The sequence below is a fragment of the Macrotis lagotis genome, chromosome X, assembly GCF_037893015.1.
Source record: "Macrotis lagotis isolate mMagLag1 chromosome X, bilby.v1.9.chrom.fasta, whole genome shotgun sequence".
NCBI classification, from domain to species: Eukaryota; Metazoa; Chordata; class Mammalia; order Peramelemorphia; family Peramelidae; genus Macrotis; species Macrotis lagotis.
In genome coordinates, this window is record NC_133666.1 from 355,126,438 (window position 1) to 355,151,849 (window position 25,412).

Below are 25,412 nucleotides of genomic sequence, written 5' to 3' on the forward strand. Positions count from 1 at the left end.
AAGCAAAAAAGTTTGAAATGCCTCCTGGAGGATGTTCTGGTTTAATGAAACTACACAGTGCAGTTTTATCTCAGCACCAGCAGAGATAGTCATAAAAACTTTATGGAGAGGTGAAAAGTCCAATTCTCTTCAGAGAAATTTTAAGTCTCAAAACTGCCATAAATGGCACATGGATTATTCCGCCACACCATGATGTGAGAAACTGTTGTTTTAGAAGTTAAACTAAGATTGGATTTGCCAAGTCATCTTGAAAGTCTCTCAGTCATTTCTTTCAATGCATATACTGGTCTCTGACACATAAAGTTATCTAAAAGAATAAGCTGCCAAGCTAATCCATGTTATTGAGCACAGTGATCACTTGAGCATATTTAATTCTGTATATCATATAAGGCCTTTAGAATTTGACAGAAATGACATTTAAAAACTGAATAATTTTCAGTATTATGAAAGATAAAAGTGGTGGGGGGAATAGTGCAATAGCAGTTGAGGTTTTACCACATTATCAGACATCAAGATTCCCAGACAAATCAGGAACTTCTGAAGTGATGAGATTGCACTGAACCCTACCTCTAACACTGCCAAAGGGTCACTTAGAACCTCACTTGAGCCCTATAATGCATCTGTTTTGTGGCATTGTTGCTCATTCCTGTCTTTAGCATCCATTTTGATTTCATCCTCTGGACATACTGCATGTCACGCTCCCGCAGATGAGTGGCTCCTGTGGATAAGAAACAAGAATAAGTATTTCTAGTTACAAAGAAAAACTGCTTTGTACAAAATCCAGTTCTTATGGTGCATATAATACCAGTCAAACATTTAAGGACACAAAGGCACATAAAGTGCCTAGCAAAAGGAGCAATTCCTTATGAGGATATGAAATCAGTCTTTGCTATAAACAAGTGATTATATAACTTTCTAAAAGTGTGATATTTTAAAACATTTTAATTGCCCAGAGCTTTCCAAGCAATCAAAAGGTTACTCTCCACTTAAGCCTTTTCACTTGCTTGAAATTCTCACTCAGTAGATCAAGATGACTTATTTTGCAAAGCAGATAAATCAGAAATTTTAGGAATTTCAAGTTGACAGGTTTTCTAAGCTTAGCAATTTCTTGTTGTTGATTTTATCCTCCTGGTCTCTTCAAAAAAATCTCTTCATGAAGAGTTGCAACAAGTGTGGACTTTATCTTAAGTCCCACAAGAGCAAAATCTGAAACTTCTTTTTAATTACATATGAGTATATCATAAAAAAAAGTGTAAAGGTTATTTGTACATTTCCAAAAAGTGGAAGGCAGCTCTAGGCACCTTAAAGCTTATCTTTGTGCTTGAAAAACTCTCTCTTTCAGTGCAACAATCAGGAACAATTTGGGACTGTCTGCAATGGAGAATACCATCTGTATCCAGAGAAAGAACTGTGGAATTTGAACAAAGACTAAGGACTATTGCCTTTAATTTAAGAAAAAAAAAACTGATATCTTTATTGTCTGATCTTGTTATCTCTTATACTTTATGTTTCTTCCTTAAGCATATGATTTCTTTCTCATCATATTCAATTTGGATCAATGTATACCATGGAAACAATGTAAAGACTGGCAAACTGTCTTCTGTGGGGGGTGGGGGGAGGGAAGTAAGATTAGGGGAAACATTGTAAAACTCAAAATAAATAAAATCTTTAAGTAAAAAAAAAACCTCTTTCTCCCATCTTATCATTTGAGACATCTCTAGGAAAGCCATAGCACAGTAAATTTAGGATGGTGATCTCTGTCAGAAAATGGGGCTTAAAAGGAAGTAATAAAGAAAATTTCAATCTGCTGATAAAATGGCAGTTTGCAAGCACTTTCTACATTAATCAAATTCTGACATAGTTTAAGATCCACAAACTCAAGAATGTTATATCAAATACACCCTATGTAGGGTGCATGTGTACACACACACACACACACACACACACACACACTTTCAAGCCAAACAAAAAGAATTACCACTCCAGTAAAGCTGTAGGTATTCAGATAAAAAAAAAAGACAAATTAGAAATTCAGAGTAGGTGGCCCCTCCCAATTTCATAATTTTATGAATACAGTAAACAAAAAATTAAGACTTTCCAAGAAGTGATACTTAATGACTTCAGTATAACCTTCTTTCATCAATATTTTTAGGGTTAAAAAAAGCATTTTGCTACAACATATCATTTTATTTCCAATAGACTAGGACAAAGAAGTGCCTCTCTTAAAAATGTCAATCTTTTTCTTATATTCTTTTTTCCCCAGATCCCTCTACTTCTTCATTTATTCCCTTGCTCTATCCACTGGTTCCTTCCCTACAAACATACCCAGATCTCAACATCCCTAAAAACAAAAAAAACAAAACAATCCTTCAGGTGTTAGGGATAGCCAGTACAAGAAAAGAGAGATGGGAAATGAATGCTTTGTTAGAGAAACAGTAAAGTGAGACTGACTAGACAGCATGAAGGAGAAGAAATGTGTAGTTGAACTCGAATATTAGATTATATTTTTTTAGGGATGAGTGCCAAGCAGAGGGTTTTATATTTGATCCTACAGATAATAGGGAGTAATGTTTCCTGAATAAGTGAATGCTATGATGAAATCCATGTTTTAGGAAAATATCTTTGGTAGCTGTGTGAAGGATGGACTAGACTAAAGAAACCTAGATCAGGAAGACCAACTAGGAACTCTGCAATAGTTCAGGTAAGAGGTGATAATACTGAGGGACTGAACTAGGGTCTGTGGCTATTTAAGTAGAGAAGAGAAAGATGTGGTGGAGGTAAAAACAAGATGTCAAGTGATTGGATTTACAAGTTTCTGGAGAGTAATTAAAAGACAACATCCATGGTGGTGCCTCTGACAATAAGAGATACTTTATAGAGCCAGACAAATTAGAAAAGTTCATACTGAGGCACAAAAGTTTAAGAATTCCAAGTTAAATCATGTCTCTCCTAAAATAATGGGAGATATAGAAGGATAGCATTATCAGATCTCATGTTACAATGCATTAATTATCAAAATTACATGGTACTGGTTAAAAAAAGACATCAGCTGAGTGCTAATAGATTAGATAAGGAAAAACTTTAAAGCAAAAATGAAGTGTGGTGTCAGACAAATTTTTAAAAAAACTAATGTGGAAAAATTATTTGACAAGAACTGCTAAGTAACTTAGAAAGAAGCTTAAAGGAAGACTGGTTTAAACTATTTTATATTATATGTAATATCACAATAACTTTTAACTGTTCAAATGACAAATATATAAAGTCACATCATAAAGCAATTAAGAAAATAATGACAAGTCATATCTTTCACAACAATGCATAAGAGAATAATTTGTAATCAGAAAAGAGAATGATGGAAATTATAAAAGACAAAGTGGATAACTTCATTTTTATTTAAAATAGGTCTTCTCATACATCATTGTAGCTAGAAATATGGATTGGCAGGAAAAGCTCTTAGCATCAAACACATTTGATAATAATAATAGCTATCATTATATAGTGATTACTATGCATCAGGAACTCTGCTAAATGTTTTATAATTATTATCTTGTTTGATCTTCATAACAACCCTGGAAGGTAGATGGGAAAGCTGATGCAGTCAGAGATTAAGTGACTTGCTTTAGAGTCACAAACCTACTAAATGTCTGAAGATTAAAAATTAAGTCTTCTTGACTCCGGGTCCAGTACTCTACACTTTGCCTCCTAGCTGCCTGATATCCAAAATTCAACAAGTTTGAGTTACTCTGAATAGTAAATAAAGGATCAAAGGAAATGAACTAACAATTTTCACAATAATACAAATTATCAACAATCATATGAAAAAATGTTTCAAATCACCAATAAAGTAAATACAAATTATATCCCAGGTATAACTATATCTCAAATTAGCATAGATAATTAGAAAAAATTAAACTATTCAATAATGAAGGGACTATGAATACACCTACCTGCTAAATATTGTCAGTGAAGTCAACTATTCTGGAAAGGAATTTCTAATTGAGAAAAGTTACTAATTGCTCATACTGTTTGATCTAATATCCTCACTATTGGGTTTATATTTTAAGAAGTCCTCAATAAAGTAAAAGGTCCCCTTTTTACCAAAATATACCCAGTAGAACTATAATCCTATATGAAGGACCATCACAAATACATTCATTTGTCCTACCACTTTACCTTCTGGTTGAATGGGTCTTATAATTTGCCTTGTCATTATACCCTTCACTGCTTTCCAATTTTCCCAGCAATTCCTTGCAAATAATCTTTTCTTATTAGTTTGTTTCTCAGTAATTAGGCATCATCTAACCTGCTAGTGTATCGGGAGGACCACCAGGTCTTTCCATCCTCCCTGCATCAAAGCCCTTTCTACTTAAGTGCTATGAGCTCCCTGACAACAATGAATATTGTATCCCTAAAGATTGCAATAATGCTTGATTAGCACTTAAATGCCTTTTCATACATTTCTTTCATTCATTCATGCTCTCATCATCTCCCATAATTCCAACTATCATTTCTATGCAGTTTACTCTCAGATTTATGTATCTATCTCTAGACTCTTTCCAAGTAAGAAATCACTAACTGCCTACCATACATTTCCAAATAAATGTCTCTAGGAACTCCAATTCAACATGTTGAAATATAACCTGATTATTTCCCCATTAAATCAATTTCTTTCATCCTAACTTCCCTATTTCTGCCAAAATATAATCACTCAAATTTGCAATCTCAGTCATACTCAAATCTTCACTCACACAAATATATCCAGTAAGTTAGCTGAAAAAGTCTTTGCAATTCTACCTCACAATACTATCCTCTTGCCTTCAGTCTTCAAAATAAATTCTTATAGTCTTATTTTTTCTTTGCTGAATTCTTATTTCCTTAATTTCTTTTTCTTGTCTTATAGCAGGGATGGAGAAACTTTTTTTCTGCCAAGAGCTAGATGTCAATTTATAACATCACAAGCTATATTTGGTCAATTCATCTCTAAAAAGCTCCTAGATCTATTGAATTTCAAGTCCTGCCTACAATTGCCTTGATTGGACCTTACATGGCCCATGGTTTTGGGGTTTCCAGCCACCATTAATATTTTGAACATTTTATTAAATAATAATAATGGGTGGCCAAGCAAATGGAATACTAGGCCTGCAGTCAGTCTTAACTCTGGTTCAAATCCAGTCTCAGAAATTTAACCACCTGTGTGGCCTTGGAAAGTCCCTTAAACTGTCTACCTCAGTTTTCTACTCTGAAAACTGAGAATAGTAATAACACCTGCCTCCCAGTGCTGTTGTGAAAATCAAATGAGATAATAATTATGATATGTTAGCACACTGCAATGTGCAAAGTAAATACTATATAAATGTTACTATTTATTAATTATTGTATAATTGTTATTTAAACAAAGTAATAATAGCAAAAAGAAGAGCACCTCTTCACCTTTTCAAATTAGTAACTCTTGATAATGCCTACTTTCATATTGCCTTATCTGAAATCATGACTGACCACCACAATTCCCAAAAAGAAGCATAATAATATTTATCCTAGTTCCTCATTTTAACTTTTTTCTGTGCCTTTCTGTTTAAGATGAGCTTCTTGTATATGAAACCCAAATTCTTGGGGATCTGTGTTCTGATTCATTCTTCATTTCATGGGCAAATCTATTCCACTCATAATCAAGATTATAATATTTAAATTTGCCATAAAAACTGTTGCATTTTCCACCTTTAAAATCAGCAAGTTTTGTGCCATTTCCAATCTGATCCTAACTTCTTCTCACAGGCTACTCCTTCTCAGGGTGGATACCCTGAATGTACTTTCAATTGTTGTTCTCTAACCAAGTAGGGAGACACAGTGGTTAAAGTAGTGATCTTGGAGTCAGGGAGACCTGAAACATTTACTAGCTGTATTGCTTAGGGTAAAGTCACTTAATATCTCTCAGACTTGCTTCTGTAAAACATCTGTAAAATGATGACAATAAGAACATATCCCTTATGAGTAAAGTGCTTTGTAACACCTGAACATACCTACAGAAATGTTAGCTATCATCATCATCCCTCTTTTTAAAAAATCCTTGTCTTGACCCATATTTAGAAATTTCATATCATCTATTCTGTTAGATAGTCATTCACTCATCAAATCCAATCCCAGAAATGGTCTTTTCCCCCTTCTAGGATGCTCTAGGATTGATCCATTGATTTTGCACATAAATGTCATTTTCTTAATAATTTAACCATGAGATAAAACCAATGTAATCAAGATCAAAAGAAAAGTAGTAAATTGGGAAACAATCTTTACAACTAATGATTCTGACAAAGGACTCATTTCTAAAATATACAGAGAACTGAGTCATATTTTTAAAACAAAAAGCCATTCCCCAATTGACAAATGGTCAAAGGATATGCAAAGGCAATTTACAGATGAGGAGATCAAAGCAATCCATAGCCATATGAAAAAATGCTCTAAATCATTAATTATTAGAGAAATGCAAATTAAAGCTTCGCTGAGGTACCACCTCACACCTCTCAGATTGGCCAATATGACCAGAAATGGTAACGATCATTGTTGGAAGGGATGTGGGAAATCTGGGACACTATTACACTGTTGGTGGAGCTGTGAACTCATCCAATCCTTCTGGAGAGCTATTTGGAACTATGCCCAAAGGGCAACAAAAATGTGCATACCCTTTGACCCAGCAATACCACTACTGGGTCTATACCCTGAAGAGATGAGGAAAAAGGGTAAAAACATTACTTGTACAAAAATATTTATAGCAGCCCTGTTTGTGGTGGTAAAGAATTGGAAATCCAGTAAATGTCCTTCAATTGGGGAATGGTTTAGCAAACTGTGGTATATGTATGTCATGGAACACTATTGTTCTATTAGAAACCAGGAGGGACGGGATTTCAGGGAAACCTGGAGGGATTTGCATGAACTGATGCTGAGTGAGATGAGCAGAACCAGAAAAACACTGTAGACCCTAACAGCAACATGGGAGTGATGTTCAACCTTGGAGGACTTGCTCATTCCATCAGCGCAACAATTGGGAACAATTTTTGGCTGCCTGCAAAGGAGAGTACCATCTGTATCCAGATAAGGAGCTGTGGAGTTTGAACAAAGTACAAGGACTATTCCCTTTAATTTGGAAAAAAAAAACCAGATGTCTTATGGTTTGATCTGGTTACCTCTGAGAATTCTGTTCTCTTTAAGGATATGATTTCTCTCTCATCACACCCAATTTGGATCGAGGTACAACATGGAAACAAAGTAAAGACTGACGGAGTGCTATCTGTGGGGTGGGGGTGGGGGGAGGGAAGCAAGATTGGGGGAAAACTGTAAAACTCAAATAATATCTTTAATAAAAATTAAAAAAAATAATAATAATTTAACCATGGTAGGTCTTCTGAAAAGTCTTCTTATTTATTCAGCCAAGATAAATGTATGATACTGTATCCTCACTCCCCACACCCCCACATACCTCAACTCCCCTTTCCAACACTGACATTCTCTCTTAGCTTACATTAAAAGGGATATTAAATTAAGGAGGTAGCACAATATATATATATATATATATATATATATATATATATATATATATATATATATATATATATATATATATATATATATATAAAAAACTTTGGATCTTGAATCAGGACACTAGGGATGAATTCTGCTGCAAGTCCCGGAAGCAGAAAATCTATCCCTCTGGATCTCAATTATCTAATTCTTAAAATGTAGGGATTGAACTAAAAAAAATCTCCAAGGTCCTCACCCTTTCCTCCTACTGACTCTTTTCAACTTCTAGAGGAATTTTTTTTCCCAGGGGATGTACAAAATATTCTTTTAAAGATCTACCGACAAATTCAGACAGCTAAAAAGAAACCACACCTCTCCTTTAAGAAGACCAGAGATGAGTACGGCTCTGGATGTCCTATATCCTCTCTGACTGTGAATGAGCTTCCAAGGGAATTCCAATAAGTAATGATTTAATTCTTTCCTCCATTTCCTCTTCCCTTGTAAGCTTCCCTCATAAATACTCATGTTGTGCTATCAGTCAATATAAATCAATATAAACACTGATTTAGCTACTTGGCCTTTTCATGCTAAATGACCTTGTTTATTTTTTAAATTTCTTTTGATGAATTACTTGCCAAATGTCCCAACTGTCTCTAATTTATTTTGTGAGATGATGGATATATTTTCCCTTTGCTGAAAATCCATTTTCTTCATTGATAGTTAAAGTTCAGTTTTACAGGATTTGTTATATTGAGCAAGTCAATTACATTTATATTTTGGATGATCATATTCCACCCCTTTCTTTAATTATTCACAGTCAAAGAATAAGTTAGAGGACTCTCCTCCTGAGAACCTGTAAGACTGGTTGTTTACTGGACTCTGAGTTTGAGTTTGTTCACAGTCTTTCTGACTGAGTTGGACCTGGGGTACTGTCTTTTAGCAATGCTATTAAATCTTTACTTTAGGATTTCCTCTATTATTTATTTAGGCTTTTATTTCAAGTTTTCCTAGAAGACTAAAAATTCTGTCCTCAAGATAAGTGTTGGCTTTGTAGAGATCTCAGGTTTCTTTTGGTTTTATTCTGAGATTGCATTGAGGTCAATCATTTTCAACTATCCAAATCTTTTAAAAGAATTCTTGATTTCCTTTGTTATTTCCTCCAGTTAAGTCCTATTTTGTGCTTCTAAATCATGAAGGAACATCTGTTCTATTATTTCTGAGAATCTTCATGATGCCATAGTATTTATTTTTTTTTTGGTTGCAAAGCAATGGGACCTAAGTGACTTGCCCAAGGTCAACAGCTAAGCATCTGAGGCTGGATTTGAACTCAGATCCTCCTGACTTCAGTCAGGTGCTCTATCCACTGCTTCTTGATGCTATAGCATTAAACATTTTTGGTTCCTAGAATTGTTTTTAAAAAACAAAAACAAAATTCTGCAGAATAAATTCACTCCACACACCAGGTTCAGTTTTCCCTGGGAAAATTTCTTTTACCCTTTGTCTTTGTTCTTTTATTTAATTTGGTGCATTACTTTCTCCTTTGAATCCAAAAAGGGGTGCTTAATGAACCATCTTGCTAGAAGTCAAATCTGTACTTCTGAATGATATGATTAACCAATGATAATTCTATGGTGCCTTTATGATCTATAAAATTTTTTGTATGTACATTATAATCACAGATTCCCACAGCAATCCTACCTAGCCAATTGTAATCATAATTAGTTATTCCCCTTTTAGAAATGAAGAAACCGGGGTGGCTAGGTGGTGCAGTGGATAAAGCACCGGCCCTGGAGTCAGGAGTACCTGGGTTCAAATCCGGCCTCAGACACTTGATAATTACCTAGCTGTGTAGCCTTGGGCAAACCACTTAACTCCATTGCCTAGCAAAAACCTAAAAAAAAAAAAAAAAAAAACAACAACAAAAAACAAACAAAAAAAAAAACAGAAGAAACCTAAGGCTCAGAGTTTCAGTGATTCACCCAAACCTGCATATCTAGTAAATGGCAAAGGTAGGACTTAACTCAAGGCTTTTGGCCTTTTCTTTGGTATTGGTTTCCGTGATCTTTTCTCTATCTATGGAAAAGAATGAGCTGACTGCAAAAAATGCCTTATTCCATGTTTCAATCAGAATCAACTTCACAGATGGAAACCAGATTAGAGGCCTTTCTACCAGACTTTCTGAATTAAAGTTTCTTTACCCTGAGGACAAGGTCTAAAGTTTTAAAATTCAGTAGCTGATATTGAGAAATAGAGTAAGGGATCTCTATAACTGAGATTAATCCATAAACACAAAGCTCACTTTATCTCCATTGTGCTGAATAAAGTTGTCCCTATCATAATCTGAGTCTTCAGTAATATGGATATAAAGGCAATGTTACTCATTCAGATATTTATACTAAGATATATGATTTGAGTTATTTTTTTGATGCATGATGTATTGAACTAAGAATTCAAGTTGCTTACCTGGGTTTCCTTGTAACCAATAATTCAAACTTAGGAGACAGCTACTAGGATTAAAGATATAGTTGTCTGTCTATATAATCACTTTTCTCTCTGTGCAAAGGAAGTACATGAGGGACAACTAATAATAAATAGGGTATAAAGCAATATATTGCACTGAAACGTATTAAACATTTGGTTATACACAGAAAAAGAATTCTCTTATGTCTGATACCCAAAAACCACCAAGAAAGGCTGGAGCTAAGTATTCTTCCTGTCTTTAATCCTGTCAGGTCTTAGGCTGAATTTTTCCTCAAAATAGAATATTCTTTGCAGGTCTTTAATATACCTGGCCTAAAATGGATGCTGCTGATACTGAGAAGGTAAAACTTCCCTAGGAAAATTCCAGCATCTCATGAAAAGAATTGATCAATGACCTCATAATAAATAAAGTAATGATTTAATTCTTTTCTCCACTTCCTTTTCCCTTGTAAGCTTCCCTAATAAATACTTCCCTCATAAATACTTGTTTCCAAGTTTTTCAGTTTTCAATATATCACATACCTGTGCTCCCAGTCCAGCCCAGTGCTCTGTATTGTTGGAGCACCCGGCCCACTGCTTTCTGATTTTTGACAGTAGTAATGGCTCTTGACAATCCAAATCGTTGTTTGTAGTACCTCATCAAGGAGCGATGACCGACTCTGGCACCTGGTGGTTAAGAAGAACACTTTATAATTTCAGAGCTGAGGATAACAAAATAGTCTCTTGAAGCAACATAGCACAAAACTATGGAACAAAGCCTAGACAAGACAGACTTTGAAAACTATCTAGGTGTAAAGGTATAGAATTCTACCTGCTGAACAAAGGAGATATGGGTATGCAAAATAAAAGTAGTATCTCAGAAAGCCAATGAATAATTGTTTTTTTGTAAATAACAGTTAACATATATACCTAAAACCTAGTACCAGAAGCCACTGAATAACTGAGAAAAACAGCAGCAGGTAATGTATATGCAACCTATTCCAAGAAAACACCCACAGCCATTAACCAACTAATCCTAAGGAAATGAGAAGGGAGCAGGTAGATAGATTACTGTCTTATTATAAAGAAAAAGAAGTACAAAGTAAACATCCAGTTACTAGGACTACAGTCAATGTCAGAGATGGAAAATCAGTTCCTCTGCTTTTTCCTTTTCTCTATTCCTTTCTAAATAATGGAAACTAATACTGAACTAGAATAAAGTAGCATGAAATTCTATTACTTTCACTAAACATTGTACCTGTTTTAAAAAATATATAATCAAACTCTGAACATATTTCTCCAAAAATTGGTTTTCCAAGGTAAATTCCTGATCTAGGCTGAACTTATTTAAGCACATGAAGAGAGTCATAGAATAAACAAAGTGACAACCGCAAGTCAGTGAGGGGAAGAGTAGGGGGGACAAGAAACATCCACTGACTTAAGTTAGTGGGTTCAAATCCTACTAAAATGAAATTTACTTTCAATTTGACATTGAGCAAACTAAATTAGGAGATTGGGCTACCTGACCTCTTAGATTCCTTCTAGCTCTAGAACTGAAAATTTAAAAAAAAGTCCTAAATAAGTTCAGACACTCATCATTAGTTTGACAGGCTATTTGAAAAAGCTAACCTAACAACAAGCCCTGCAAATAATAAATTAGAAATCTAAGGAATAAAGGGAGTGCTTATACCATTTGCTCACATCTTGTTGTACTTAATCTACCAAGAATCTAAAAATATAGAGATTTATTGAAGAAACCATGTTAAAACAATTTAAAATCAATTAAATAAAATATAATAAAACATTTGATATGTCAATTTAAATTGTGTATGGGGGAGGAACTAGGAAAAACAATTTGTTTACGACAGAAATATAGGCAGGTATATGATGAGTATTTCTGTGGTCATATTCATGTAGCTGGACTAGGCTGTAAACACCTAGAAGGCAGGGATTAGTTCATGTTTGGCATACTGTAGATGCTTAATATATTTTTGATGGCAATATTCATAATATTAGAACTTTGAGCACACTGTATAGTAGACAGATGCTCAATTAAATGTTAAAATGAGATACTTATTTAAAAAATATTATCAATGAACTCTTAAACCCAACACAAAGCTAACATTTAGGTTTTTGATGACAATAAGCAAGAAACTATGTTTTACTGAGATATAGCCACAGAGACAAGAAAAGGGTAAAATAGCAAAGCCCAAAGATCCTAAGATATAATTAACTGATATGAATTGAAGCCTGAAGAAGGCCTAATAGGAAATCCCAGGGCTGTATGTTGTGGTTTTTCATTTCAGATATTCTGTCAAGATGTACTGAGTTTGCTCGTGATTATACCCAGATGATTAAACAGTAAATTAAACAGTAATAAAGTGAATCAATATTTCTATTCCAATCAATATTTTGACTTGGTATTTTAAAGTAATTTATTTTTTGTTTTTATTTTGCAATGAGGTTAAGTGACCTGCCTAAAAAAAGTAATTTATTAAAATATATTTAAATTTTTTAAAACTTCATGAAAAGACTTTATTTACACTAATGCCTAAAAATACCTTGCTTTCGTTCTTACTGGCTAGAAATTTTCAAAGTGCCTCTCTAGAAAGAAACAGAACAAGGAAATTTCATGATCATTCAGTCCTATGCTACTGCTATTCTACTGGGCTCACTAAAAGACTTAACACCTAAGCCATTCAAGATATAATGTACAAAAAGTAAATGACCCAGTTTTCAAAGCCTAATCAAAACATGTTATTTTTATGATTTATACAGGTCATGCAGGGCTACAATCTCACTCTTTCTTAACTCTTCCCTTTCCTTCATTCCTTTCTCCAATCAGCTACCAATCTAGCCCCACATCTCCCAAATACCTTTCTCTCCATACATAAAATTCTCAATACTTATGTCATCAAACCACATGACTTCCAAATTGATATCCCTAACAGATTTGACCATGTCATTCTCCAACTAAAAAATTATCAATGATACACTTTGACTTCCAAATATAAAATACACTCTTAAGGCAAGTATTTAAAGCCCTATACAAAATGGTTATTGCTTACTTTTCCAGATTTATTTCATACTACTCCCTTTCAAATTAGCCCAGTAGCTAATCTCTAAACATACTGATCCTCTCTTCATTGGTGCCTCTGCATAGGTGAATGAACTTCTCATATTTGCATCTTTTTATAAAGTTTTAATGAAGTGATTTATTTTTACATTACAAATATTTATAAATTACTCTGACTTTGAAAAAGGTCTCTTATAACATAAGTTAAACAGTTAAGGAAAACTAATAATACAGTGACCTCATCTAAAAATACAAGTAACATTTCCCATATTTAGCACACATTTCAACTCTATTTAAAAATGCATATTCAAGCAAAACAAATTCCCTCAATGGTCGGATACAAAAATTCACATGCCGGGGCGGCTAGGTGGCGCAGTGGATAAAGCACGGGCCCTGGAGTCAGGAGTACCTGGGTTCAAATCTGGTCTCAAACACTTAATAATTACCTAGCTGTGTGGCCTTGAGCAAGCCACTTAACCCCATTTGCCTTGCAAAAACCTAAAAAAAAAAAAAATTCACATCCTAAAATTCTTCATCCTAAATCCTTCATCTCTACAGCAGGTTGCGTAAGCTTCAACATCAGTCCAACAGAATTACAGTCATTGTATTGATCATAGTACTTAGAACTTTGAAAGCTGTTTTGCTTTTAAAGTAGTACTACTATTGTAGAAATTGTTCTCTGGGATCTGATTATTTCATCCTTCATCAGTTTATAAAAGTCCTCAAACTTGCTCATTTTTATATTGATGTTATAGTGTAAATTATTCTGGTTTTGTTTATTTCACAATGAACCGGTAATTTCTATCTTTTTTTTCTTCACATTTTACATAACTTAAATAATCTACCTAATTCATAAATATGGTCAAAGTCACTGGATCAGAATATAAATTTATATAAGTACCTTTGTATGCACATGCACACATGCACACCCACACATACAAACACATGACAAGACAAAGGGGCTGATTGATCACTAGTAACTTATTTTATGAACAAAATATCTATATAAATTGTGAACCTAATTATAACCACTAATCCATTTCTGAACCTTTCTTGTTTCCCCTACCTACCCAAAAGTTCCTTGCAGATAAGGAGCATATCTCACTCATCTTCACTTCACTTCATTCTCAGTGCTTACTAAGAGCAGACATTTCAATATTGTTAAGTGAATGAATTAGAAGAAAATATTAGTATATTATGATGTTCATAAAAATGAAACTATTGCTATTTTGGATCTGTTAACAATCACATCTACCTGATCAATAACCCTAACACATTAAAGTGCAAACTTTATATCAACCTGCCTTGCTGAAAAAGATAATCGATGCAAAAACAAAAACTCCACAATCTTTTAGGTTCAAGAAATAGGATTTTATGGCCAAATTTTTCAAAGAGAAGAGACACAGTGCCATCTGCTGGATATCTTATTCTGTGACAGAATTACATTACATTACACCAAAAGTAGGTAGATTTAGCTAAAGAAAGGAAGGAGACCTACTACTGGTTCTCAATTTTGCTGTACCTAGGTCCCCTTAAATGAAATCAGGTATTCCCGGACTACCCAAATCAATAAGCCCATTAGTGTTACTCATACATAGGCCTTCCCATATCAACTTGCACTTTATAAAGTTTCTGATAACCTGAATATATACAGAAACAAGTTAATTCATCCAAGCAAATCCTGCATGTTAAGTCAAATTCATTCGTGTCATCTTTAGGTCATAACACAGCAATCAAATACTTATCAGATCCAGCTATACATTCAACCACCATTTATTAACTAGCTGAATAAATGAATTCTACATAAAAAAGCAAAGCAGTAATACAAGGTGAAGAACCAGTGGAATAGAACAGGCATCTCCTCATGCTACATGACATGTAAAAACTGACATCAATTTTTAAATACATACCAGTGGAATGATCAAACATAAAAGTGTTTACTTCCAAATGGAGTCTATGAAATGGCAAAAAAAGTGGAATTAAAAGACCTTCAATGGGTGACCATTAAAGTGGACAAACTATAAATTTCCATGAAATGAACAAAACATAATAAAGCCTGACAAAAGGTATATGATATGCAACTAGATTTGAAACCAACAGTGGTTTATCTCCAGTTAGTACTTATAAAATGATTTCCAAAAAGTAGAAAAGCACTCTACAAGTAACATTCAAATGAATTCAATCAAAAATTAAGTTCATAAAGAAACTGAGCAATACAGATCTGATCCAGAACAAGAAAGGTTTATAGAAAGGCTGAGTTTTAGGAAGCCTGGATCCATTGATCAACAATGATTATACGATGAAAAGATGGAAACTGCAACAATCTCACTGAAGGATGAAAAAAGTTAGCTTCTATAAAACAAAAAGAAAGGAACAGATGGCTAGAATTACATATTAGTAGCTTGACATCCTTTATGAACAAATGGACAACGAATTCTCATACCATACACCCTGGAATATGTTAAAATGTAACAAAAAATTCTGCACTACAAGTTCTATATACTGAGTCAGAACTGTCACCTTTTGCTGGCAAATGCTTCTGTTGGTAGTGTGGCTAAAAACTAACTGAAGACACAGAAAAGGAAGCTCTTTCCATTAAAGTATTGACTTATAATAATGGGTCATGACCTTAGTGTCATAGTAGGCTTAGACTACCAGACATGGCAGAAGTCCTTGAGAGGATAAGAGTTGGAAAAAGCAACAATGGTCACTTACTACTCGTGCATCTCATGACCTTCTCAACCATGAACACTGTCTTCTATTTACTTAAATGCAATAAAACTTCCTGGATGCATCCTTGAGGCAAACATTGACTTGCAGTCAACATCTAATAGATTATGAGATTGTTAAGAGGAGAGACTGAAGAATGTGAGAGTGATGAAGGTAATCTGTAGTGCAGAATGATGGATTGATCACAGACATTCTCTCCAAGCTAAATATTCGCATTCAACAGAAGTGACAGTCCCAAGGCAAAAATGACTACCAGAAGAATTACTGTCAAAGAGATTAGTGTTTCTCTGAGCAGGAACAGTTTTGTTGTTAACCTGGAGGGAAAGTTGGGCCAACATATCATTTAGCAATAGGGAAACAGAAAAGGAACCCACAGCTTTCAGAGATTTGGTGCACAGCACTACATTTGCTCATCGGAAATACCAAGACTGGTTTGATAAAAATTATAGTGAAGCGGGGTGAAGCCAAGATGGCAGCATGAAGGAAACATTTCCTGGAAACTCCTTCCCCAGGAAACTCCAAAACCCATCAAATTATGACTCTAGCCAAAACTTAAGAGGGACAGAACCCACAGAAAGACTGAGTGATACATTTTCCCAGTTCAAGATAACTTAGAAGTTCTGCAGGAAAGGTGTGTTTCACCAGGACCAGGAGTTGTAAAAAAGCCCCAGCTGCAGTGCAGCCCAGTCCAACTCAGCCAATGGATCACCGGGAACAACTTGAAGGGGACAGTGAGAGAACTCTGCTACACCAGAATGAATGTGGAGTGAGGAGCCCCAGTTACAGAACTTGAAGCAAAAATCAGGAGAAACCAGCCTGGACATCCAGGGCACAGTCCACAGACGGTGAGGGGGTCAGGGGAGACGGCAGAAATCTCTGCTCTCCCTGGGGCCAGACTCTGCTGTTTGCCCACACTCAGATTCAGGTTGCAGTTTGGCCTTCCATACTAAGATAGCAGGGACCCTTCTCACAGTTCAAGGGGAGAGGGGAGTGCTTGTGGTTATCTACATATCAAAGCACAGGCTAGAGAGCATAAGACCTCAGAGGAATAAAGGGACCAGTGGGGTGTCCCCCCCCCAAAAAAAACCCCAAAGCCTTGGAAGTGCTGTAAATTAGTCTTGGGCTGAGGAAAAAGAGTGAACAACAGAAAAAGAAGAATTTGACCATAGAAAATTACTTTGGTCCCATGGAAGATCAAAACACATACTCAGATGACAACAAAATCAAAGTTTCTGTATCCAAAACCTCCAAGAGAAATAGAAAATGGGCTCAGATTATGGATGAGCTCAAAAAAGACTTTGGAAAGCAATTAAGGGAGGTGGAAGAAAAAGTGGGAGGAGAAATGAGAGCAATGCAGAAAAATCATGAAAACCAAAATCAACAGCTTGGTGAAAGACAAAAGAATACTGAAGGAAAAAATATTGTTAAAAACCAGTTTAGGTCAAATGGAAAAAGCAACACAAAAGACAAATGAGGAGAAGAATGACTTAAAAAGCAGAATTGGACAGCTGGAAAAGGAGATTAAAAACAGCTCTCTGAAGAAATAACTCCTTCAAATGCAGAATGTAACTAAAGGAAGCTTATGACTTTGTGAGAAATCAGGAAGAAATAAAACTCTTCCAAAAAAATTAGAAGAAAATGTGAAATATCTCAATGGAAAAGGAAATGACCTCAAAAACAGATCCAGAAGAAATAATTTAAAAATTATTGGGCTACCTGAGAGTCATGACCAGGAAAAGAAATGTTGACGAGGAAATAATACAGCAAAATTGCCCTTAGATCTTAGAAGCAGAGGGTAAAATAGAAACTGAAGGAATTCACTGATCACCTCCTAAAAGAGATCCCAAAAGAAAAACTTCCAGGAATATTATAGCCAAATTCCAACACTCCCAAGTCAAAGAAAAAATACTAAAAGTTGGCAAAAACAAACAATTCAACTACTGTGGCTCCACAGTCAGGATTACACAGGATCTGGCAGTTATCTACATTAAGGGCTCACAGGGATTGGAATATATTCTGGAAAGCAAAATATCTTGGTTTACAACCAAGAATCAACTACCCAGCAAAACTTAACATCTTCTTTCAGGGGAAAAGATGGACTTTCAATGAAATGGGACTTTCAAACTTTCCTACTGAAACAACCAGAGCTGAACAGAAAGTTTGATCTTCAAGTACAGGACTCTGGTGAACCAAAGAGGGGGTAGACAAGAAGGACTTACTATGAGAAACTGTTTGTATTCCTGCATAGGAAGAAGATATTGATAACTCATATGAACTTTCTCATTTATAAGAGCTGTTAGAAGGAGCATATTAGACAGGGCACAGAAAGGAGAGGAATATAGTGGTATAATACAGTTAAAAAGATGGAATCAATGGGTGATAAAGAGAAGTACTGGGAGGAAGAGAAAGGAGAGGAAGAAAGAGCTATTTCACATAAGAGTCAAGAAAAAGCTTTTTCAATGGAGTGGAACAAGGGAAGGCAACGGTGAATGAGTGAGCCTTCATTCTCATCAGAAATGGCTCAAAGAGGAAATAACATACACACATAATAAAGGATAGAAATCATCTTACCCTAGAGAAAAATAAGAAGAAAGGGGTGGGATAAGGGAGAATGGGGGGAGGGAAGGGGAAAATAGTGATAGAAGAGAGGGAAGATTGTGGGAGAGGGTACTCATATACAACACACTTTTGGACAGGGACAGGATAAGTGGAAAGAGAGAATAGAATAAATGAGATTGGGGAGGAATAGAGTGGAGGGAAATACAGCTAATAATAGCAACTGTGGGAAAAATATTGAAGCAACTTCTCTGGTGGACTTATGATAAAGAAAGCAACTCATTCCAGAGACAGAGCCATTGGCATCTGAACAAAGATTGAAGTACATTTCTTTCTCTCTCTCTCTCTCTCTCTCTCTCTCTCTCTCTCTATTCTTTAGGTTTCTCATCTTCTTGGGGGAAGGGGGGAGCGTTTATGTTCACTCTTATAACAAAATTATTATAATAATACAAAATAAATAAACCAAAAAAAAAAAAAAAAGAAAAAAGAGAATTATACTGAAATACAGAAGCTGCTAAAAGAAAAATGAAAATGCCATAGAGTTTACCACCAGGAGAGTTCATCCATTTCTTTTTTTTTTGTTTTTTATTTATTTAAGGCAATGGGGTTAAGTGACTTGCCCCACATCACAACAGGTAGGCAATTATTAAGTGTCTGAGGCTGGATTTGAACTCAGGTCCTCTTGACTCCAGTGCCAGTGCCCTATCCACCATGCTACTTAGCTGCCCCAGTTCAACCATTTCTAAGAAGGCAGCATTTAACTCTTTCAGTGCTGAATTTTTTTTCTTTTGTCCCCTTGCTGAATATTTTGTGCCAAATTTAGCCCCAAATACTAATTTCATAAGGGATCAATTATAATTGCATTTATGTTAGTTTTTTCCTATGTTATAAATTAACCTAAAACAACTAAATAACAAATAAAACTTGCAGAAAATGTATTTTATTAATATAATATGCTTCTGCACTGAACGAGCTAATTCAAAAAAAAGTCAAGTCCAAGGGAAACAGAGAGATGGGATTCTTAGCTCAGTAGGAAAAGGAAGGTATAATTCTGTTATATTTAAATAATAATCCAAAGTGCCTTTATGATGCCCTGAAGACTATTTATGGGCCAAAGACATATGGTACTCAGTGCTGATGGAGTCACATTGATTAATGATAGGGACATGATCCTAGAGAGATGGGCTGAACACTTTCACAGTGTTCTGGAAAGATTGTCAATCAATACAGAAGCCTCAGGCTGAAGTCAATCTGTCCCTATAGGCTCCCTTCATATGGTAAAGCACCTGGTACTAATTTTATTCCAGCTGTGTTTTATAAGGGGGGGGCACTGCTCGGACAAAAGCTGACTGGAATTTTCTAGTTACATGTCATAAGGAGGTTTCCCCTCAGGCGAATTCAAGGATGCCTCCATCATCCATCATTATAAAGGTAAAGGGAATAAAATGTTCTGTGACAATCAGAGGGGGGGTATTTCTCTTTTAGTCATTGCTAGTAAGATTCTTGACAGGCTTCCTTAATAGGCTGATCCTTCACCTGAAAGGTGGTCACCTCCCTGAGAGCCAGTGTGGCTTCAAAAAAGGTCAAGGAACAGTCAACATTTGAAGATCTGACCAAGGTCTTTGATACTGTCAGTCATAAGGGCTAATAGAAAATTATGTCAAAAATGTGGTTACCCAGAGAAGTTCATCAGTATTGTACAACAAATTCAAGACTGCATGCTTCCTCAGGTTCTGGATAATGGATGGTGCGGAGATTTTCTGGTTACCAATGGAATGAAGCAAGGCTGTGTTCTTGCCCCCATGTTTTTTAAATGTTTTCAGCCATGTTATCAAATGCCTTCACTGAGAATGAACACAGCATCAAGTTCAGCTACCACATTGAGGTAAATTTCTTCAACTTGAAAAGGCTTTGTGTCAAGACCAAAGTGCAGGAACTGTTGGGGCATGATCTTCTGTTTGCAGATGATTGGGCACTCAGTGCAGTCACTGAAGCTGAGATGCAACAAAATATGGATCTATTCTCTGCTGCTTGTGCTAATTATGGATGAACAATTAAGACCAAGAAAACACAGGTCCTCAGACAGGACCACACCATCCATATATGGAACCACTGATTACAGCAAATGGAGAAGTTTTGAAAACTATGGACAAGCTCACTTACCTTGGCAGTGTCCTTTACAGGGAGTTACACTGATAATGAAGTTGACAAATATATTGCCAGAACTAGTTCAATATTTGGGAGGTTCCAAAAGAAAGCATGGGAGAGAAGAGATAATAAACTACCAAACCAAAGGTTTACAGTCATTGTGCTGACCTCATTGCTGTATGCTGTGAAACCTGGATAATCTAGGATTCAATGCCAGGTTTAAAAAAATACCACATGATATACTCTTGTCAATATAGCTAATGATGTTTACTCTGCTTTTGTTTTCATTTATAAAATCACTGGGAATGGCTTATCTTAGATCACACAGATAGCAAGGCCTGTTTCTAATACAGACCCCAATTCCTTTTCAATCCAAGACTCTTTGTACTTCAGTGCCTCACATTATTATACAATTTGATAATATATCATGTAAATTAGTAAATTAGTAAAGAACATTGGGGCAAATTTATATTTGCAATTAGGCAATTAGTCTCTAATAGGATTTAAACAATTTTACTATTTTAAATTCTGCTTGAAAAAAACTCATTCAGATAACAGATAAGTTAATTGCAAAGTTCTGATTTTCTCCCTTAGAAAGAACATAAATTTCTCTTTGTATATCAAAAGAACAATCTCCTATATTTCTAGAATAGGAAGTCTGACGTAAGCTCTTATCTTTCAAAGGCATTTTAAGATGTAATTTTTCCTAGAAAAGTATAAAAAAATTTACAAATTATCTTCAGAAAACAAAAGACATATGCATCCCAAAAATAAATTAACAGCCTAAAGCAACCCCAAACATCTAAGTACACTTATATACAAAGTATTTTGTATGTAAGATGATTTTAAAAGATAGATTAATAGATAATAAAGAAGAAAATGATGGTTGTTTTTTAAAATATACAATTTTTTTTTTGCAAGGCAAACGGGGTTAAGTGGCTTGCCCAAGGCCACACAGCTAGGTAATTATTAAGTGTCTGAGACCGGATTTGAACCCAGGTACTCCTGACTCCAGGGCCGGTGCTTTATCCACTACACCACCTAGCTGCCCCAAAATATACAATTATTTAAAAAACCTATGGTCTAAAATGGTTTGGCATCTGCCTTAAACACAGTAGCCTAGAACTTTTAGTTCCATTAAAAAAAATTTATTGGGGGGACAGCTGGTGGTGCAGTGAATAGAACAGTTGCTCTGGAGTCAGGAGAATCTAAGTTCAAATCCAGCCTCAGACACTTAAAAATTATCTGTGTGATCTTGGGCAAGTCACTTAACCCCATTGCTTTGCAAAAACAAAAACAAATAAAAAAATTTATTGTTATTGTTTCATCACTTTCAGTCATGTTTGTCTCTTTATGACCCCATTTGGGGTTTTCTTGGCAAAGATAATGGAGGGGTATCTTCTCCAGTCTATTTTTAAAGCTCAAGAAATTAAGGTTAAGTGAGTTGCCAAGAGTTACCCAGCTAGTATGTAGCTGAGATCAGATTTGAACTCAGTAAGATGAATCTTCCTGATTTTAGGTCCAGCACTCTATTCATTGTGTCACCTACCTAAATACAATAGTCAAGAGCATAATGTTTAGAGCACTATTCTAGAAGTTGAAGAATAACAATCAATATGGTATAGTTCCTCTGAATTTAATATATTCAAATAACAAAAAAGTTTATATATATATATATATGTTGGTGTTCATTCCAGGCACTATTCCAGGTGCCAGGCTTACAAAAGAGAAGAAGCAAAAATTCCTTAACCTAAAGGAGTCTTCATTATACTGGAGAAGAAAACAGAAAAACTAAATATAAGTTAACTTGAGTGGGGAAAAGTCTTAGTATAGCAGGGAATTGGGAAAAGCCTCATGCAAAACCCTTAAGCTGGTTTTCAAAGGAAGAGAGGATTCTAAGGGCCAAAAGTGAAGTGACAGGACACTCCAGATATGAGAAATATTAGTATAGAGGCATGGAGATGGGGGAAGAGAGTGTACTATGAGAAAAAGCAGGAAGGTCATTTTAACTGGACTAAACCAGACTGGAGAATGAGAGAAGAGAAATGAATAATCAATTCTAGAAGCAAGAAGGCAGCAAAAAAAAAAAAAAAAAAAAAAAAAAATTGAAGAAATTTTTAAAAGGGGGTCAGGGTAAAGAAAGTTCAAAGAGAACTGAAACATTAAAGAATCCCCATCATAAAACAGGAATAAAAGAAATTTTTTTTTCTTTTTTAAATGCCAAGAAATTGAGCTACAAGTTTCAGAAATTAATAAAATATATGTGACATTTACAAAGAATCATGTTTTTATTTTTTCTGAATAGGAAAGAAAACCTACTTATGTGCTGGACTTGGTAGACATTAAGATATTTCTGAAATAGGTATTTACCTGAAGGGAGAATCAGCTCCATGGTTTCATCGTCATATTCTAAATTCTTTCCTGAAGGTAACTCCTCAGACACTTCAAAGTCTTCACCTTCCTTGTGATCTGGGTAGCTACTCCTATAAAAGAACATATTTTAGGAGAATTTTGGATTCTTAAGTCACATAATTGAGTCTAGTTGTCTGTCATAGAAAATAGCAAAAGTTCATAATTCTCCAAGGGCAGTTACACAATTTTCCAAAGTTTTTGTTTTACTGTTTGCTTTTTGTTTTTTGTTGTTTCTTTTGGAGGGCTGTGGTGATGATGGAGGAGAGGGTAAATTCAACTTGCTAGCATGAGAAGCAGCATGGTAAAATGAGTAGAAAGTTCCATGAAGTCACATAATCTCTTAGTGCTCTCAGCAACTAAGATTTACATTGTAGAGAAAGCATTTCCTTTCCTGGGAGTTTTCTATATAAATGAATTCATAAATTTAATCTCTAATCTTTGTTAGGAGTATAATGGCAGCATGGTTCAGTGGAATTTAGTCCTAGATGAGAAGTCAGAGGTCTTGTGTTCAAATCCTGTCTCTATCACTCAACACACACACACATATATATATATATATAGGACCTTGGTCAAACGACTTAAATTCATGGGACCTCATTCTTTATTTGTAAAACAAAGAAGTTGGAATGAATGACTACCAATGTCTCTTTCACCTTTAAATTTATGATACCATAACCCCCTGCAGTCAAACTCAATGATCCACTACAATCAGACAAAAGCATGTCAGCCTGTGTCTCTGGGTACATCTGAGATAATCTGGAGCAAAAGGAGGGAGGCAGGAGGTTGGGGTGGAAAGAAGGGGGAAAATATTAAAAACAACAACAACAACAAAAGTGTCAGACTGCCACTACCCTCCATGAGTACTCAAGTCTTGCTCTTCTTTAGTTTTATCGACTGCAATTTATGCCAGATTCAATTTTGGGAAATCATTTGCTCCCACTATATTAGTATTTAGATGTAAACTGATGAAGTCATCAAAGAACTCATACACTGTCCTTCATAAAGCAAGAACGTACAATGTGTGGAAAATAAATCAACAGTATGATACAAACCATATATTTAGAAAAATTATGTTTACAGTCTTCCAAAGGCAGTCAAATTGTAGCTTACAGAGTCAGTCTAGTTTAATACCACCACTGACCCCAAACTATCACTAAAGGTTGGTCAAAGTCACCTCCACTATAGTCTCATTCCCTAATTCAATGCATTGGCATTTCAAAAGTTTGGAGGAAAAGAATTAACAATAAGCTTTATAACTTTGTTAATAAGTTCAAAGGATCACAAACCTGGAGCTGACAAAGAACTTCGGAAGTCAATGGATTCACTTTTCAGATGAGGAAATTAAGTCCAGAGACATTAAGTGATTTATCTATGGCCAGTACAGTTAGCCTCAAAGGGGGATTCTGAACCTGATTCCTCTGACTCCAGGGCAGTACCTCCTTTGACTATAAGCCTCATCCTTCTTTTCAAAATTCCAATGAAGGGTCAGGAACTTCCCTGACCAAACAAGTGACCACTTTATGCAGATAACTTTTATAATTCAATCTTTTTATGACCATCTCAAATTACCTTTTAAAATTTTTTTTTTATTTTAAAGGGCAAAGAGGTTAAGTGACTTGCCCAAGGTCACACAGCTAGACAATTAAGTGTCTGAGGTCGGATTTGAACTCAGTTCCTCCTGACTCCAGGGCCAGTGCCCTATCCACTGCGCCACCTAAATGCCCCCTCAAATTACCTTTTAAAAAGCAACTATCTTGGTTGCCATGAAAAACAAAAACCAAAGTAGGTGTTTATCCAATGGGGAATGAATGAACAAAACTGTGGTATATAAATATAACATTAAAATTGTGCCATAAGAAATGATAAGTATTAGAAATTCAAAGAAATAGTTAAGATATGAACTGATACAGAATGAAGTATACAGAACTAGAATTCATACCATAATTTAAATATAAACAATAATGAATTGAAGCTTTCCCCTGTCTAATTATAATGATCAATCTTCATCTATAAAAAATAAATGATAAAACATATTTCCTTCCTCTATATAAAAAAGGCATGATGGATATGAAATGTTGCAATTGTTTAACGAGGTTGCCCTGTTTTTTTTTTTGATTTGATTACTTGTTTTTCCTTTTAAAAGGAAAAGTTCAATGGGATAGGAAGGGGTAAGAGGTGGGAAAGGAGAACTGGCTATAATGTAAAGACAAAAGGCATCAATAATTTTTTAAGTTGCTCTACTAAGAGATAAGTTCTAAATTCTTAAAACTGATGATTAAGCTAATACATTGCATATAGTAAAGTCTAAATGAACTTCACAAAGTGTTAGAACTCAATCCACCAAATTTTTGATAATATTTATAAAAGAAACTAGTTTCCTCTACATATCCTCAGCCCCATCTCACTCTACCCTCTCTACATACATCAGGAATAGAACCTGAATATAGAATATTTTAGCAGGTCAAACTATATGAAAATTCCAGTTATAACTGGGACTGATTACTGCTAAACACTCCTTCAA

The 25,412-nt window shown here is 35.1% G+C and overlaps 1 protein-coding gene across 2 annotated transcripts in view; it reads right to left on the minus strand.

Moving 5' to 3' along the window:
• Nucleotides 1-11: 11 nt before the first annotated feature.
• ZNF622 (zinc finger protein 622) overlaps nucleotides 12-25,412 on the minus strand; it is a 29,290-nt gene continuing 3,889 nt past the window's right edge. For both annotated transcript variants that reach the window (XM_074207557.1, XM_074207556.1), the window contains exons 4-6: nucleotides 22,850-22,962; nucleotides 10,513-10,656; nucleotides 12-718 (exon numbers count right to left, since the gene is read on the minus strand). In XM_074207557.1, the coding sequence (XP_074063658.1) occupies nucleotides 591-718; nucleotides 10,513-10,656; nucleotides 22,850-22,962 (385 nt within the window). In that variant the 3' untranslated portion in view covers nucleotides 12-590. The remainder of the gene's footprint in view (nucleotides 719-10,512; nucleotides 10,657-22,849; nucleotides 22,963-25,412) is intronic.